Source organism: Talpa europaea (genome assembly GCF_964194135.1).
Source record: "Talpa europaea genome assembly, chromosome: 14".
In the NCBI taxonomy this organism is placed as follows: Eukaryota; Metazoa; Chordata; class Mammalia; order Eulipotyphla; family Talpidae; genus Talpa; species Talpa europaea.
This window is the reverse complement of record NC_140082.1, coordinates 11,638,512-11,654,769: the sequence shown is the minus strand read 5'-3', so window position 1 is coordinate 11,654,769 and position 16,258 is coordinate 11,638,512. Positions and strand designations below refer to the sequence as shown.

Sequence of the window (16,258 nt, the reverse complement as noted above, 5' to 3'; positions counted from 1 at the left end):
CTGCTCCGCGGCCTCCCCACGCCCGGCGCGCCGGCGGCTCCGCGCCGAGCCCCGCGGCCGCCCGCCCCGGCGAGCCGCGCCAGCCCGGGGCCCGCAGCGCGCAGGCGCGGGGTCCGCGCGGCGAGGGCGCGGCCGGGCGCGGCTGCGGCTGCGCAGAGGCGGCGCCGGCGCGGCGCCTGCGCAGTGGCGGGGCGGGGCGGGAGGCGGGCGGCGGCGGCCGCGGCGGCGGCGGCGGGGGAGGCGAGGGGGCGGCGCGCGGGGCGGCGTTTCTGTCAGTTCCGGCTGTTTGTTCGGGAAGTGGAGCCGCCGCGGCCGGAGCAGCCGAGCAGCCGCGGATCGCGAGGCCGCGCCGCCCCCGCCCGCCGCCGCGCCGCCCGCGCCCGCCATGGCCCGGGACTACGACCACCTCTTCAAGCTGCTCATCATCGGCGACAGCGGTGAGGCCGCGGCCGGGCGGGCCGGGCGGGCCGGGCGGGCCTCGGCGGGCGGCGGGCGGCGGCGGGCGGCGCGGGCCGGGGGCGCCGCCGGCGCGGGGCGGGGCGGGGCGGGGCGGGCGGCGCGGTTCCGCGGGCCGCGGGCGCCCGAGCCGGGGTGGGGGCGCCGGGCGCGGGCCCGGGCGGGCCGAGGCGCCGCGTCCCTCCCGCCGGCCCCGCCTCGCGGGTGACCTTGGTCCAGTCGCGCGAGCGCGGCGGGGGGGACCCGGGTTCGAGTCCCGGACCCGCTCCCGCGCGCTGACCTTGGCGCGCTCCGGGCCGGGCCGGGCCGGGCGGCGGGGCGGACCGGGCGCCGCCGAGCGGGCCCCGCGGAGCGGCCGGGGTGCCCTCTGCCCGCCGGCGCCGCCCCCGGGCGATGGGCAGGTCCTGGGGCTCCCGCCGTGAGGCGGGGCCCGGCCGGGGCCGGCGCATCCTGGACGCGCCGCTGGACGGTCGGTCTGTCTCCGCGCCGCGCGGCCTCCCCGGCTGTGAAAGGGGCTCCCCGCGGGCGCCGGGCCCGGGCCGGGGGTGCCCAGGGCGGTGGGGCAGCCGCCCGCGCCCGGCCGCTCCCCCCGGGCCGCTGCTCCCGCCCCGGGGCCTCCTGCAGCGCTCGGCGCCCAGAGGGGCCGCCGTGGAGGTGTGTGTTGAATGAATGAAGCGTCTTGGGAAAGATAAATCGGCTGCTTTCTGGGAAAGGGCGGAGGGGCTGAGAGGTGTGTGGAGTGAGACAGATAAGCAGGTTTATGGGGTGACTGGGAGGTCAGGGAGGCAGGTCCCAGGAGGTTTATGGGCGCATAACCGAGGTGCTGGGGTGATGTGGTGTTGGGGAGCAGGCTTAGGCGCAGACCGAGTTTACAGACCGGACCCGAGGTGAGAGTGGGCCCGTGGCTCAGGAAAAAGGGGCCAAATCAAGCCTGTGGTAAGACCCTGAAGTGGGCGTGTTGGGGGACAGCGTCAGAGCGGGGTCAGGCAAGTGGCTGGGTTTTAGGGTCAGGGGGAGTTGGATCGGGATGTGGCTGATGGGTTGGATCGGGTGAAGGGCGGCAGAGGTTTGTGTGGTTACTGGTGGAAGGTAAGGGGAAAGTTAGGGGCTAACTGGGGAGATGAAGAATCGCTGTGGTTGGGGAAGGAGTTAGACAGGCAGAGGGTGGAGTCGTTTTGGTTTGAAGCAAAGAACACCAGACAGGCTGTGTAGACTGGCTCTTGGAGATGGTCTCTGATGTTCTGCGAGCTCTCGTGCCTTAGGCCTTTACAGGATCTGAACTCTGGCTGCGGTCCTGAGGGGCTGGCGCCAGGATGATCTTTTTCTTTTTGGAGTTGAAGTCAGCCCACCGTGGTCACGGGCCCTGACCCCTCTGTAAGCCATCTAGGGCCCGTGTGCTGGTATCCCAAAATGAAAAGCATGAACTCAGCAAGAAAATGCAGCTTGTTGACTCCTTTTCTCTGTAAAGCCTGGGGAGTGGGCTGGGCCCGCTCTCTCCCAGTACCTTTCCCACTGTATTGATTTTTCACTCAGAAGCCAGGTGTGGGGGTAAACTCACCGGGTCAAGGTTTAGGTGGTCTGGCTCCTGGTTTAGTCTGCGTGTGGTCTGCCGTGTAGAGGAGACAGGTGCTTTGCAGTGTGATTTTGCCTGACAGTGAGCTGATCCTCAGAGCCCAAGGCTTGTGACACTGGGAGATGGTAGCCATGGAAGCTCACGCTAAGCTTTAGCAACTGAGCAAGGAGACTGACATGTGCTCCCCTGAACTGGGCTCACGTGGACGCTTCTTAAGGGTTATCAAGTGATTTCAGATACTCTGTCATCTGCTTCTCACGCGTCGTTACCGTGTGGTTTGTCAGAGAAGGAAACTAGGGCTCAGAGACGCTGACGGACTTGGCCAAAGTGGCACAGCTGACAAGAGGCAAAGCTGGGAGTGAGCTAATGTGCATGATGCTGTGTGAGCAGCTGGTGTGGAGCCCGAGAAACAGTAGGGCCTCAATGAATGTTAGTTCCTTTCTTTATAAATGTAGAGTTCTCCTGCCCACTCTGCCACATTGTACATGCTTCTGAAATACATTCCTTCCACTTCTGCAGCTCTTCCACACTTGTAGAGTTCCACACTTTCCCTTATGTTCCTCTGACGTTGTGTGATTTGTGACAGCTTCCTCTGGCCCGTTGGGACACCCGTCCTCATGCCTAGAACCTGGAGGCCGGCGTGGTCAGGGACCTAGTTCAAGTCTTTCACCTCACAGATGAGTGAACTGAGGCTCAGAGAGAAGTGACTTCTCTGAGGCCACGCAGTGAAGTAGTTGCTGAGCTGGAATTAAAATGAAAACACTGGACTCAGACGTGGAAGGTCTTCAGTCTTGAAGTGAAGCTAAGCGGAGTGAGGGGACTAGAGCCCGAGGAAGAACGGCTGCGGGTGGGGGCTCTCTGTGGAGGCTTTTAAGACCAGAGCATCTGTGGAGGCCCAGATGCCTGGGAGGAGAGGAAGCTTGGTTCTGGGAGAAGGGTGAAGAGGGACAGTGAGGTTTGGGCAGAGTAAATGTGTTTCCTGGCCGCCCGGAGGCATGGAGTGCAGGGCCGGTGCTCCTTGCAGGGGGACAGACGTCGGGACAGGATCGGGTGGCTGTTGTGGCCGCTAGAGAACGGCTGCAGTGGGCTGTGATGAAGGTGGTCCACCTCCTCTCTGAGGCCGGGGACATGGGGTGAACAGTAGCAGAGTGTTTTCCCCAGGAGGGGGCTTCCAGGGATATTGAGAAGGTGACCCCTTTTCAGGGTGCGTTTCTTTCCCTTTTAAGGGGAAGTGCAGTGCCAGAGCTTGGTGCCAGGCCCAAAGCATTAGGGAATGTAATGTGGTCACTGGAGGGGTCTTTCCACAGCTGTGCAGGGCAACTTGGGGACCAATGAAGGGGACCCGAGAGGGCAGGCCGGAGAGGTGCTGCTGCTTCCTTGCTTCATGCAGAGAAAGCCCCTCCCTCTTACTGGTTTTAGATGAAATTTAATTTATAAAGGAATTCTGCTGCCCATTCCCAAATTCGAAAATGACTGCTTTGGCTTCTGTTGCTGCTGCAGCGGGTGTCAGATAGTGTCGGTGAGACTGGCCTGTGTGCCGTTACAGATTCACTGCACGGGGCTGCGTTGGTGCCCACTCTGTGCATGGTGCTTACAGTCTGTGCGTGTTGGGAGTACGCGAGGCAAGATCTTCCTGCAGGAACTCACAGCCTAGTGGCCCAGACACAAGCTGTTCGCTGAGTCAGCAGTCCCAGAAAGGTCCCAGGAGGAAGCCCAGGAGCCGCCCGACTGTCGGGTGTTGGCATTGGGTAGAGCATGGTGAGGGACCCAGCCCAAGAGCCCGGCTCTTGGCTCTTGGGCTCAGCAGGAAGCCCCGTAGAGGCAGCAATGAGGAAGCGGCTCTGCACAAGAGTGCTAAAGGCACCGGGGCCGGCCAGCAGGTACGTGGGTGCAGCGTGGGTCTGCTCAGAGCCACACCCCCAGCCTGTCTTTGGGAAGGTAAGACACAGAGTGACTCCATGAAACAAGCTCTTAGATCATCAGAGAGGACTGTCCGGAGAGGATGTCTGGGCTTGGTAAGCTGTGGAGAAACACAACCAGAATGGGGGCGGCGTGAGTGTCTGCTGAACGCTGCTCATCCCCACAGAATCTGAGTTTACCCTTGGGGGGTTTCTGAGGCCCCGGGTTAAGATGTCTTCGTCTCTAGCTTTGATCGCATTGTTGCTGCCCGGAATCTAACAGGAGTGAGATGCACGAGCCCCTTCGAGTCTTTTTATTTTACTTCCTGAAACAGATGCAAGACACTCCTCAGGCAGTGTATATTGGCAAGAGTATATATTGGTAAGAGCTTCAGATCTCTGGAGTAAACAGCTCTGGATTCAGATCTCAGCTCCACATTTCCTGTGGAGGCCCCTAGGCCAATTGCTGAGCTTCTTGGAGTCCCCGTGGTTGTATCTTGGCATGCACTCGGGGTTATAGGTGTGTCTGTCGAAGTGCCCACCACTCACCGTGCTCTAGGTGTGCTAATTCCTTCCTTCCGGGGTGGGTTGACCCAGCTGGCCTTAGGGGTGAAGTTAGGGGGTGGAGCAGGAGAACATGGGGCAGGTGCCTCAGGTACGCTAAAGCCACTGTGTGTTGAAATAAAGGGAAGCCAAGCTTTTGGGGGCTCTACCTTTCTTGGAACAAGTACGCCTGGAGATGCTGTGCCAAGTGATAGGGGCTTGAGCGCGCGTGAGCTGTTGGGCTGACAGGTGTGAGACATACACCCCTCCCCCTGATCCGGCCGCAGGGTCCTGGGCTGGGGAACCATGCTGGTCCGACTTGTCTGAGCCTTGGTGTCCTTACCTAGAAAATAGATCAGATGATCTCAGGGCACTTTCCAGCTCCGGTTCCTCATTTTCACACCACGCACAGATGAGCTCACACATAATGTGCACTGTTCTGGGCTCCATGTGTTCAACACCCTTTGGGTATCTCCCGCTTGGTTGACCTTGCCCTACCGTATTCTGTCACTTGGTACCTTCCCCTGGGCTGCTGGGATTGGCCCTCAGCCCCAGGCACTCGCCCCTGTCTCATCCCGTTTCCAGGGGATTGGGAAGTAGCTTGTCTTACACCGGGACAGAGAAGGTCAGGGATTGAGCGGGAGAGATGCTCTTAGTGTGTGGCTGGTTGGGGAGATAAAAACCAGCATCGAGGAGAGATGGGTCCTCGGAGCTGCTTCGGTTTGGACTCGGGTATCATCTCCTGGAAGGACTGGCCTGGCGGGAGAGCACCCAGGCCCCCTCTCATCTCCTGCTTTCTCTCCCGCAGGTGTGGGCAAGAGCAGTTTACTGTTACGCTTTGCAGACAACACTTTCTCAGGTGAGTGTACCCCTGGGGGGCCGCCGGGGTGTGTTGGCTTGGAAATGCCTTTCCTTGGTGCCAGAACGTCACTGCCTCTGTCTGACGCTGGGAACGTCCTCCCTGGGGCTGCCCCGTGCGGGGAGAGCAGACAGGAAGCCGGGGCCGGCGGTCTCTGCGGCGGCCTTCGTCTGTGGTGGTCAAGGAGCTCCTTTGCAGGCCCATCATTTCCCACCTGGAGTCCCGCTGTGCCCCAGCGTGAAAAAAAGCAGTGAGGCCAATATTGCGAGTCAGTGCCCGCCGGTGCAGAATTTCAAACAGGAAGACGTCGGTGAAGTGGAAAGTGAAAGCTGGCCTTTCACTTGCCCCTCGCTGCCCCGGGCCTCTCTGTCTTGCGTCTTTCTCCAGCCCCACAAGCGTATCAAGGGTCACCCTCGCGGGTGGCGTACGGGGCCTCTCTGGTTCTCGTGAAGGCCCGAGCAGCTCCCTGGCGGTGCGCGGACGCGCGTCGCTTGCTCACAGCGCTCTCGAGCTGCGCGGGCCGCGGGCTCCCGGGCTCCCGGGCTCAGGGACGCGGCGTTCCTCGCCACAGCGCGTGTTGATCCCTGTATGGAAGCAGCCGCTGGCTCGGGGGCATCTGTGCAGGAGCAGGTACTGCCCACTCTTCTGTCCAAGACGTTGTGCTCAGCGAGCGGACTCCACGGATGCGTCAGCGCGCGCGCCTCCCTCCTGGCTGGAGCAGGGGCGAGCGCGCGTCTCCCTGGCCGCGGGCGAGGGGCGGGATTGCATTCGCTGGGGACCTGGAGGCCACTGCGGAGGCTTCAGGTTGACTCCTCTGAGTGAGGACTGCAGTGTGACTGCGTGGTGGGGGACTTCCTGTGAGGTGGCGGGAAGCCAGCTGTAGTTAGGAAGTGATCAAATCGCTAATTAGGAAGTGATTGTCCTGGGCGGAAAAGTGGGTTTTGCCCCTTATGCCCCCGCCAGGGACCCTGCCACAGCGCGAGTGGGAAGGGGCTGGAGAGTCGTCTTCTCTGGGCGACCGGGAGTGTGGCCAAGTCTCCACTTGTCTACAAAGCGGACTGGTCGTCCGCCCTCCCGCGCGGGGTTGCTGGGAGGCTCCCCCGAGCGCCTGGGATGCGTCACCCCAGTGGCAGGCGGCGCGGGTTCTCTCCCACCTGGGCGGGAACTAGCGGGCAGCTTGTCCGGAGCTGAAGCACGTTCCTGGCCTTCCTCTGTCTCTGTCTCCCCATCCCGGGCCCTCTCAGCCGCAGAGGCCTCTCTCTCTCTCACTGTCTCTTTTCCATCTCCACTCCCGGTGGCTTAGTTCAGGCCGTGGTGGCTCCTCGTCTGAAGCACCACAGCAGCTCCTCTCCATCCCGCCCCGGGCTGCACGCCCTGTCTCTTTCCTCTGTGTACGAACCCAGCGCTTTCGCTTGTGCGGAGCCGGAGCAGCTCCGGGCAGGAAGGGCTTCTGTCCCTGGGTCAGCCCTGCGGCGGTTTCTCCTCTTGGGCGTCATGGGCGTGTTGGGCCTGTTGTGCAGGGCTGTCCTGTGCATTGAAGGACACTGAACATCGCTGGGCTCTACTGACGAGGTGTCGGAGACATGTCCCCGGGCCCACTCCCCCACCCGACCCAGGGCCACAGCCAAAAATGCCTGCAGACACCGCCAGTTGTCCTCTGGGGGGGCGGAGGCACGCCCGCTTGAAAAACGCTGGTCTTCATAATTATTTTGGTGCACCTGTCCGCCTTCCTTTCTCACACGGTTTGTCCAGTCTTTTGTTTTTCACTCACTCACTCGCTCAGCGCAAGGTGCTGGGCCCTTTTGATGTCCTCCTTGGCATCCTCTAGGCCAGTGGAGTGCCTGCTGCTGTCTGTTCGCTGAATGGATTCTCTCTGTGCTTCGGCATCAGCCTTTTCTCTGTGCAGGGTCTTTCCTCCGCCCAAGTTCAACCTTTGAAATTCTACCTATTCTTTCAAGCTACACCCAGATGTCACTTCCTCCTGGGAGCCTGCCTTGAGCTCCACCTTGCCTCAAACTTTGACCTATCCTTTGCACGCAAACAGTCAGTGTGTGTGTGTGTGTGTGTGTGTGTGTGTCTGTCTTGACTGCGGCACTCTAGTGCTGTGAGCTCCAGTGGAGTGAGACCACGGCCTGCGTTAGTGGGAATGTTACCCAGTCCAGACTTTGTAAGCCTGGGCTGATGCCTACACCAAATCCTCAGCTCCACCTTTCACACAGATGCCCAAGAAGGCGATTTATACTGTAAATGATGAAAACCCATCGTGCCTGTCACACATGAGAGAGTCCAAGCTCTCAACACTGGTGCAGAGGCCCCGAGGTCTGGCCTCTGCCCCCTCCACCTGCTCCTGTGATGTGCGTGACCCCACATGACCCAGTACTGGCTATTGCCATTTCTTGCTACTGTCTTTTCTGCCCAGAGCAATGTTTTTCAAACTGCAGGTCGTGACTTGTTTGTGTGTTAGTTTTGTGGGTCACTTAAATTTCTTGGAATAGAAAGCATAGAAAAGAGAAATCCGGAGTGCCTCATAGGTCTCCCACTGTTCTCAACCCAGTGGCCAGCCTCTAACTAAGGAGCCTGCCCCTCCCCCAGCCATCGCCCCTTTGTTTCATTTCCTTTGCTGCACTCCTGCGCTCTGAATGGTCTTTATCACTTTGCTTCATTGTATCCTGTTTGTTGTCCTCACCTTGACTGTGGGCTCCACCAGGGTGGGGACCCTGTCTGTCTTGTTCAGGGTGGTGTCCCGGGACTTCTGTGTGCCAGGCACAGAGGGAGAGGGAGGGGTCGTGGGGCCCAGGGCTCTGCACCGAGCACCCGTGGGCCGTGTTAACGTGCGTGTGTGTGCAGGCAGCTACATCACCACAATCGGAGTGGATTTCAAGATTCGGACCGTGGAGATCAATGGGGAGAAAGTGAAGCTGCAGATCTGGGACACAGCTGGGCAGGAGCGCTTCCGCACCATCACCTCCACGTGAGTCAGGCTCCCCGGCTCCCCTCTGACCCCTCACCACCTGCGCTTGGACAGGGCTGAGTGACTGGGTTGTGGCAGAATGTCACTGGGGTGGGCCTCTGAGGCGGTCAGGAGGTGAGCTCATTGCTGACCACAGCAAGTGGTGTTCAGTCGAGTCCTTCCTCTTCCTGAAGATGTGCGCGGAGGAGGGGCAAGGTGTGGCTCCTCCCTGGCGGAGTAGCCCATGCCAGTCATCCTGCACTTTGGCTGTCAGTTCCTTTGTCTGCAGAATGGGATAAGGGTGGTATTGGCCTCACCAGGTGCTCAGACTAGGTGACAGTTACTCGTTAGGTGTCAGTTGAGACCTCCAGGGTCAGCTGTGAAGGCTCCTGTCACCCCCTGACTTCTGTGAGGTGAAGTCTCTTCGTCGGGAGGCCTGAGGGCGCCCCAGTGTGGAAAGGGCTGCCTGTACTGAGGACAGACTCGTGCGGCTGTCCTCTTCACTGCTGCCGCCCCTGTGTGGTGCGTAGCTGCAAGATGGTGGGAGACTGGCGGGAGCTCCTGCAGAGGGGCTCTTGGGCTCTTGATGGAAAGGAAAGATCAGGACTTTGAAGGTGGAGAGTTTGGAATTTACATTTCTGTTCTTGTGCAAATTACCTAAACTTCCTGTGCTTCAGTTTTCCAGAGGATTCTTTAGGATTCTCTCTAATGCCAAGTCCTGCGTGCCAGGTACTCTCTGCTTGGGCTTTGCATGGGTGATCTTGCTGACGTCTCTGAGGCTGAGGCACTCTGTAGTTGGTCCTATTATCTCCATTTCACAGGTGAGGGAACTTCCCTGGGGTCCTGCTCCCAGTGAGTGGCTGGGCCTGGGCTCCACAGCACAGTGTGGGAGCCGGTATCTGGCCCAAAGTCATTGCTTCTTTAGTGGGCGTCCCCTGTGCCCCACCCTGCAGCAGCTCCTTTGTGGAGGGGGCTCTCGGGAAGGTGTGTGAGCAAGTTCCCAGGCCAGCGATCCCTTTCTTCTCTTGGGCATGGAAACACAGCTGACTCCCAACCTAGATATCCATCCTGGGGCGCCTCATCAGCTTCTGAGGGGGGGGAAATGTGAGGGGTGATGTTTCCCCCCTTGGTGGTGCAGGGAGTGCTTGGTGGGCCAGGCTGGAGACAAGACCAGCAGGGGGTTGGCACTAGTCCAGGGGGTTGGCCATCCACCTGTTGGATGCAGAGCCAGAGCAGCTCTGGGCAGGAAGGGCTTCTGTCACTGGGTCAGCCCTGCAGCAGGCACATGGTGCCCTGGTCCCTGGGAGCCCCCCACTCCTGAGGGCCGCCCCGAGCGGCTCTCTGTGCTCTTGCTGACAAGCTGGCTGTGGACGGCCATCCTGGGCCCCTGGATCTCAGCAGCTGTCAGCAAGGCCCTGAGCAAGTTGGCCTCAGATTCTCCTTATAATAGGGTTGAGCTGGGGAGGCCGGAGCCTCAGGTGGGGGTCAGGGCTCTGGAGACACTAACTCCGGAGGGCCTTCCTCTCCGCCAGGGCTGCTTTCTTTCACTCAACCCTCGAGAAAGCAGCCGGTGATCGTCTCCAGGCCTGAGATGCCCAGAGAGGCTGACGTGAGCTAGCTCGGTTGCTTGGTCGGGAGCTGAACTGCGGTGTTTGACGCTGAAGCTCATGTCCTAAACCGGAGTAGGCCCTGCCCTCTGTGGCCCCCACTCCTGAGTGATGGCACTGGGCAGATGGCAGAGGCTCTCGTGCCTCCTGTGCCAGTTAAAACCAGTCAGGGGTTTCAGACCCATGGCTGCTAGAAATGCTCCGGGCCTGGCACTCCTGGGTGCCTGGATGCCGGGCCCTTTCAGCAGAGGAGCCTCCGCCCTCCCCTGCCATCCTGAAATCCACTCCCTGCAGCCGGGGCAGGAAGAGGGTGAAAGGCCTCTTCGCTCTTTGGGGAGACTGGCGTTACAGAGCTGCCTGAGGGCAGCGTGTGTGTTCCCGGGTGCTTGAGAGGGGGCGGTGCTGCACGCGGGCAGTCTGTGAGCACTGGCTTGGCCCCCCAGCCGTGCCGCCTGCTTCTCTGTTTGGGGAGGCCAAGGCCAGCTCCATGTTGGGGTCCTTGACGACTGCGTGCGATGGTAACTGGCAAAGAAGGGAGTCTTGGAAAAGTTTAGGAGTTGCTGCTTTGCGGGGATTGGGGCAGTCAGGGAGCAAGAGGGTGGCCTGTTCGGCTTCAGAATATTAAAAGGGAAACTCCAGTGGCGGCCTGTTCGCCTGGTGAACACGAGCCTTGCTTCACTCGCCCACTCTGTTGTCTCTTCCCAGCTGGGGTCGGCTGACCCCGAGAGGTGTGTCGGGGGAGGAGGGAGGCCAGGGAGGAGGAGGCCCCTGGACACCTGGCGCTGGACCTGGGAGTCAGACCTGGGCGCGTGACTCTTGGCGGGGTGACCTCGGGCCGGGCCTTGCCTGCGGAATGGCGACCCTGTGTTGCAGAGAGGCATAAGGTGGTGGCCCCGTGCTTGTCGGCGTGCCCGGCAGGGAGCGCAGCTGTGGGGAGTGGGGGCGATCACTGGTGGCGATGGCACTGGAAGCCCAGAGGCTCACACAGCTCCGCACCCCAGCTTTTCCTGAGCAGTGCACTGTCTGGGCCGCCGAGAAGGGGGTGTTCCCGGGGAGGACGTGGCTCAGTGCTGGGGCCATGGCCGCGGGCATTTCTTTGCCTCTCCGGTGGTCTCCAGCAAAGGAGAGTCTGGAAACAGTGCACTGCTTGCCCTTGTTTGTGGGCAGGGGACAGTCCCTTTGGCTCCCCACATTCCTGCACCTGCTCAGGAGGGTCCCCCAGGCCAACCTGGAAGATGACCTGCCCCTCCTCGCAGCAGCTGCCGGAGGGCAGGGCAGGGGCGAGCTGGTCCTGAGGGCCTGGTGCTTACATGACTTGGTCAGTGGCCCGCGTGCCAGGGGAGGCAAAACCGTGGGCAGACCTCAGGGGGCGTGTGAGGCGTGGAGACGGGGCAGGGAGGAGGGCGGGCCTGACTCCTGCTCGAAGCCGACAGGGACCCTCACTGTGCTTCCCTGGTTCTCTTCCGTGGCAGGAGCCTCAGGTCGCATGGAGGGAGTATTACAGCCAGCGGCCGTCTGGGCTGTCTAGTGCTCCATGTGCTCGCGGCAAGCCAGCCTGTCCCCTCGCAGCCACCCCGAGAGTTAAGTGCTGGTAGCCCTGTTTTATAGTTGAGCAAACTACTGGGGCGAGGCAAACGCAATTCCCTTTGCAGGATCCCACAATCCACTGGGTCTGGCCCCTTTGGCCTTTGGCCTGTGATTGGGCCTAGAATGTGAAGAGTTGGCCAGAGAGCCGAGGGGCTGGCAGACGAGAACACAGCAGCCCACAGCCTAGCTGGCTCCCTCCTCACTGCGCCCGTGCTTCGTGGAAGGGGAGCTGCTCTCCTGTGGGCCCGGGGCTCGGGCCTGGTGAGCTTCAGGAGGCTGGAGGTGCTTGAGGCTGGGCCAGTGGCAGCCAGCCGGCTGGGAGGAACGGTGTGTCCACTTAGGAGCTGGCCTCTCGCGGGCAGTGATTCTCACCCTCCTGGTCCTGAAGGCCCTGGGAGCACAGAGTGGCGGGGCGGCAGCGCCTCGCCTCTGGGTCAGTGACGTTCTCAGGGAAGGCTGAGGCCCTGTCTCCCCTTCCTGGGGTGAGGTCCCCCATCTGTCCTCAGCCACTGGAATAGAAGGGCACCTGGTGTCTGGGAAGTTGACATTTTTCCCCCTTCCAGACCTTCTCACTGACTTCAGGGTCTGTATGCGTGAATGGGGGAGTATCTGGGGTGCTCTCTTCCTGTCTGAGCCTGGATGCCCAGCGGTCCCCATGCTCCCCCTACTGCCGTCATGGAGGAGCCCTGAGTGGCCAGAAGGGAGGTGCCCACCTGCCTCCAGGGAGTGAGCGAGACCTGGGCAGGGCTCACCACTGACTTGTCGTCGTGGAATGGCATTTCACTGAGATTTGAGGAGAGCAAGACATTTTGATTGTTAAAACAAGGACAGTGCCGATATGATGTCAAATTCAAAAATGGCCCAAATTTTAAAAATAAAAACGTCAAAGAAGTTGCAAGGCAGCAGCAGACTGAGCAGGCTGGTTGGCCACTTTAGGGGTTTGCAGCCTGCCTTTCTGGTGCCGTGGACACGTGCGTGCAAGGTGGTGCTGCCAGGCGTCTTCCTTGCGCCACAGCGTGTTTCAGGCACGTCCAGCCACGGCCATGCGGAGCGCAGACTCCGGGGCGTGTGGGAAGGCACTTGCCCTGTCGGCATTTCCCCAGCTGTGGACCTGATGGGCGCTGCCAGGTCCTAGTGAAGGGGCTGTTCTTGTTCAGCAGAAGCTCTGACTCAGGTCCCGGCCCTACAGGTATTATCGGGGGACCCACGGGGTCATCGTGGTTTATGACGTCACCAGTGCCGAGTCTTTTGTCAACGTCAAGCGGTGGCTTCACGAAATCAACCAGAACTGTGATGACGTGTGCCGAATATTAGGTGAGCTGGAGCCAGTGGTGGGGTGGCAGGATGGAGGGTGCAGGGGTGCTCCAGGGCCAGGCTGACTTTGCTTTGCCTTAAAGTGGGGAATAAGAATGATGACCCTGAGCGGAAGGTGGTGGAGACAGAAGACGCCTACAAGTTTGCTGGGCAGATGGGGATCCAGTTGTTTGAGACCAGTGCCAAGGAGAACGTCAATGTGGAAGAGGTGAGGCCTGGGCCTGATGGGGAGGGAGTGGGGCCAGCTCTGCTCCACGCCACAGCTACTCAGGGCTTCCAGGTGCCAATAAGAAGCAGCCCTATAGCTACCCTCTTTTGGGTACCTGTGGTGTGCCGGGCATTGTGTTGGGCCCTTAGAAGTCTTAGCTCGTATCTGAGCAGTCCTCTGAGGTAAATGGTTCACATGTTCCAAGTGGAGAAGCTAAGGTTCCAGCTTAGATCTGTCCAGCACCACAGCCAGGCACGGCTTCTACTTGGTCCTCTGCCTCAGTCTCTGGTCCTACCAGCTGTCACTTCTCCTGCTCTCTGGCTCTGCTTGGGGCCTTGGTCTCCTGCTGAGACCAGGTAGTTTCCTGTGTCTTAAGAGCTCAGGTGGGCACCTGCTATGAGCCCCCTTAGACTCCTGGGGAGACCCCAGCTTGCAGCCCTTCCCTTCTGCCGGGCTGCTAGAGAGCATTTGTGATCCTGTGGGGAAGAAAGCAAGACCTTGGCCCTAGGCTGGCCCCACTCACGGCCTTGGGAGAGAGTCGGCCTCCCAGTGCGTGGAGTCCAGCCGCCTGGAGAACTCGCGTCCTCGTTGCCTGCCAGACGCAGATTGCACGTGGTGGGGAGCCGGCTTCAGTAGATCTTACCTTGGCTTTTCTGTGCCCACTGATGCCACCACCACTGCTGCCATTAGTGGCTTTTCCCAGTGGAGTGGAGGGCACGTGGGTCTGGAGGCGGAGTTCTGATCCTGGCAGCATAAGGACTTTGCGGGGAAGGGGAGTTGGGAAGGGTCTTGGGCAGGCCACAGACTCCCCCAGACTGTCACCAGAGCAGGGATGCCGTCATCTCTGTCATCAGAAGATTCCAGCTGAAGGAAAGGGGTCCTTTTCCTAAAAACAAAGTCTGGAAACTCCCTCAGAGGATGACTTCCCTGACATAGCTTGTGGGTCTTTGATATTCCTTTTTGAATTTTGGACAAAATAACTCACCACCTCCTACAGAGGGTTGGAGGACATACGTACAAAAAAATTCTTGCGTAGAAATAGAAAACTGGGGCCTCCCCGGTGGCGCAGCGGTTGAGCGCTGGGTTGTGAAGCTGCCCGCAACCTCTGCAGCGCCGGTTCGATCCCCGGCTGCTCCCCGGCCACCAGAGGAGGGTCCCACATGGCGCGCAGACCTCTCCTGCCGCCCGCTGCTCCCCTCAGCAGTGTCCTTCGGTCCTTCTGCCTGCTCTGCTCCCCGCTCTGGCTCTGGTGAATTCTCTCACCCTCCCGCGCTTCTGACTGAACCCAGTGCTTGTATAAATAAATAAATAAATCTTAAAAAGAAAGAAAGAAAGAAAGAAATAGAAAACTGGACCCGGGGAGGAGGGGGGTGGCTGTGCTGGCCTGCAGAGGTAGCACAGCCCTGACGGGACCTCCTCACTAGGTCTTAGGCCTCCCTGCCTCCTTCATCCTCACAGATGTTCAACTGCATCACAGAGCTGGTCCTCCGAGCAAAGAAAGACAACTTAGCGAAACAGCAGCAGCAACAACAGAACGATGTGGTGAAGCTCACGAAGAATAGTAAACGAAAGAAACGCTGCTGCTAATACCCCAGCCCGCCCACCACAGAGACTGCACTGCGCCGCTCCCCGCCTCAGGCTGCGGGGCTCCTGGGGGACAGTCTCAGTTTTGTGCCGTTATTTAAAGAATTCTCTCAACGTTTTTTGTACTGGGAGGCGCCATCGGCACTTCCTCCCCTCCCCCCTCGAGTGCCAAGAAGGTAATGGACAAGCCTGCCCTTCCCTTCTGGCGCCCCTGCCCCTGGCCAAGGCGCCGGGGCCCGGCGAGGATGCTGCCAGCGAGTGGACTGATTAACCTGTTTGTATATAATGTATATTGCTTTAACCAGCCACACCACCCTCATCCTGCTCTGGCTTCGCCTCCGTAACGCCAGCCTGCTGTCGCAGGTCCTCGCCCCCATCCAGCCCGCCCCCCCATCTCACCGCCAGCAGCTTCCTGAGGCGGCAGGATGGTGTTCTAGCCACGTCTTTTGCCAACCTGGGCTGGCGCAGTGGGCTCCGTGTTACTTGTGCTCTCCTCCAGGCAGTCGACTTCTGTCTCTGGCACGCAGGGTCTCACCACTCTCTACAGCCTGTGGGGTCTGTGTTCCAAGCCCAGCTCCCCTCTCTCATCTCCTGCCCCGCAGCCATTCTGGCAGCTGGGAAGCCCCAGGCTTTGAGAGAAGCCTGGGGCTTCCCGTTGGAGGCCCAGCCCTCTGGTTCTGCCGAGGGAGTCACTCCTGCCCTTCGGCCACCAGATTTCCTGTCCTGACTTCTAGATGCCTCTGAGCTACAAACCCAGGGGGGCCGTGGCTTCTAACTTCTACCAACACCTTTCGGTTCCAGCAGAAAGGCAGGGGTGCGTCTGTGCAGGGACAGGTCTTCAGGAGGGCTTAGGTGCATTATTTTAACAGATAAAGAAAATGAAGCCAAATGAATTAAGCTCCTCATACTTACTGTCTCTTCCTGGGGTTTGGCTGGCACCGCAGCAGAGCTGGGGCCTCCCCACTTACTCGTCCAGTGTTTTTAGGAAGAGAGAGTGACTTCCTGCCGCTGTGGACCGGGCTCCTAGCAGAGCAGTGCTGCCCCCGGGCCACTTCTTGGTGGGAAAAGAGAAGGGCTCCCTTAGGGCCCCGACACCTCTGGCTGGGGAGAGGGGCCGGGGCTGCTGGACCGTGGGGGTGCTTCTGAGCTGGAGGGGGGCAGCCCCAGATCACTGACAGAACCAGCTCAGCACACCGGCAGCGTGAGGATTTCTTAGCAGGTGGAGGAACAGCCGCTGGGCGGGGTGCCAGCTCTGTCCCCTGAAAGGAAAAAGAGGGACACCTGCACTTGGTTAGTCCCTCTCGGGACAGTCGTTCACCTTTTCCCGAAAAGGATCACGTAACCTGGGAATAATTTATTTCAGCATCATGATGTGTTGTACGAGATGTCTTTTCCTAGGTAAAATTTCCAGGCGAAGCGATACCCAGACCCTTGTCTGACTGGACAATCACATCACAGATCACACTGCGGATTTTCCATGTTAACACTGTTGATGGGTTTTTAATCAATAAAAAAGCTGGGGATTCCTTCTGACCTGTCTTTCCACTTCCCCCACCGGCCCAAAGCCTGAGGTTCTGCACGACAGGCCTTCCCCTCGGAGCCACAGGACAGGTGGGGAAGCGCGTGGAGGCCCTGCAGGGCCGGGCCACAGACCGCCCCGCCTGGCCGGGGAGGGGGCG

At 60.2% G+C, this 16,258-nt stretch overlaps 1 protein-coding gene across 2 annotated transcripts; it reads left to right on the top strand.

The window, feature by feature from the left end:
- Nucleotides 1–385: 385 nt before the first annotated feature.
- RAB35 (RAB35, member RAS oncogene family) lies at nt 386–14,619 on the top strand (the record flags this gene model as incomplete). 2 transcript variants are annotated; one of them, XM_084253608.1, is made up of 6 exons in its annotated part: nt 386–437; nt 5,279–5,333; nt 8,181–8,300; nt 12,663–12,787; nt 12,871–12,995; nt 14,454–14,619. In XM_084253608.1, 6 exons carry the CDS (start codon nt 386–388, stop codon nt 14,580–14,582), a joined length of 606 nt encoding a protein of 201 aa, XP_084109734.1. In that variant the 3' UTR covers nt 14,583–14,619. The 2 variants fall into 2 exon arrangements, with proteins under 2 accessions (XP_084109734.1, XP_084109735.1); XM_084253609.1 differs by lacking the exon at nt 12,871–12,995.
- Nucleotides 14,620–16,258: the final 1,639 nt, after the last annotated feature.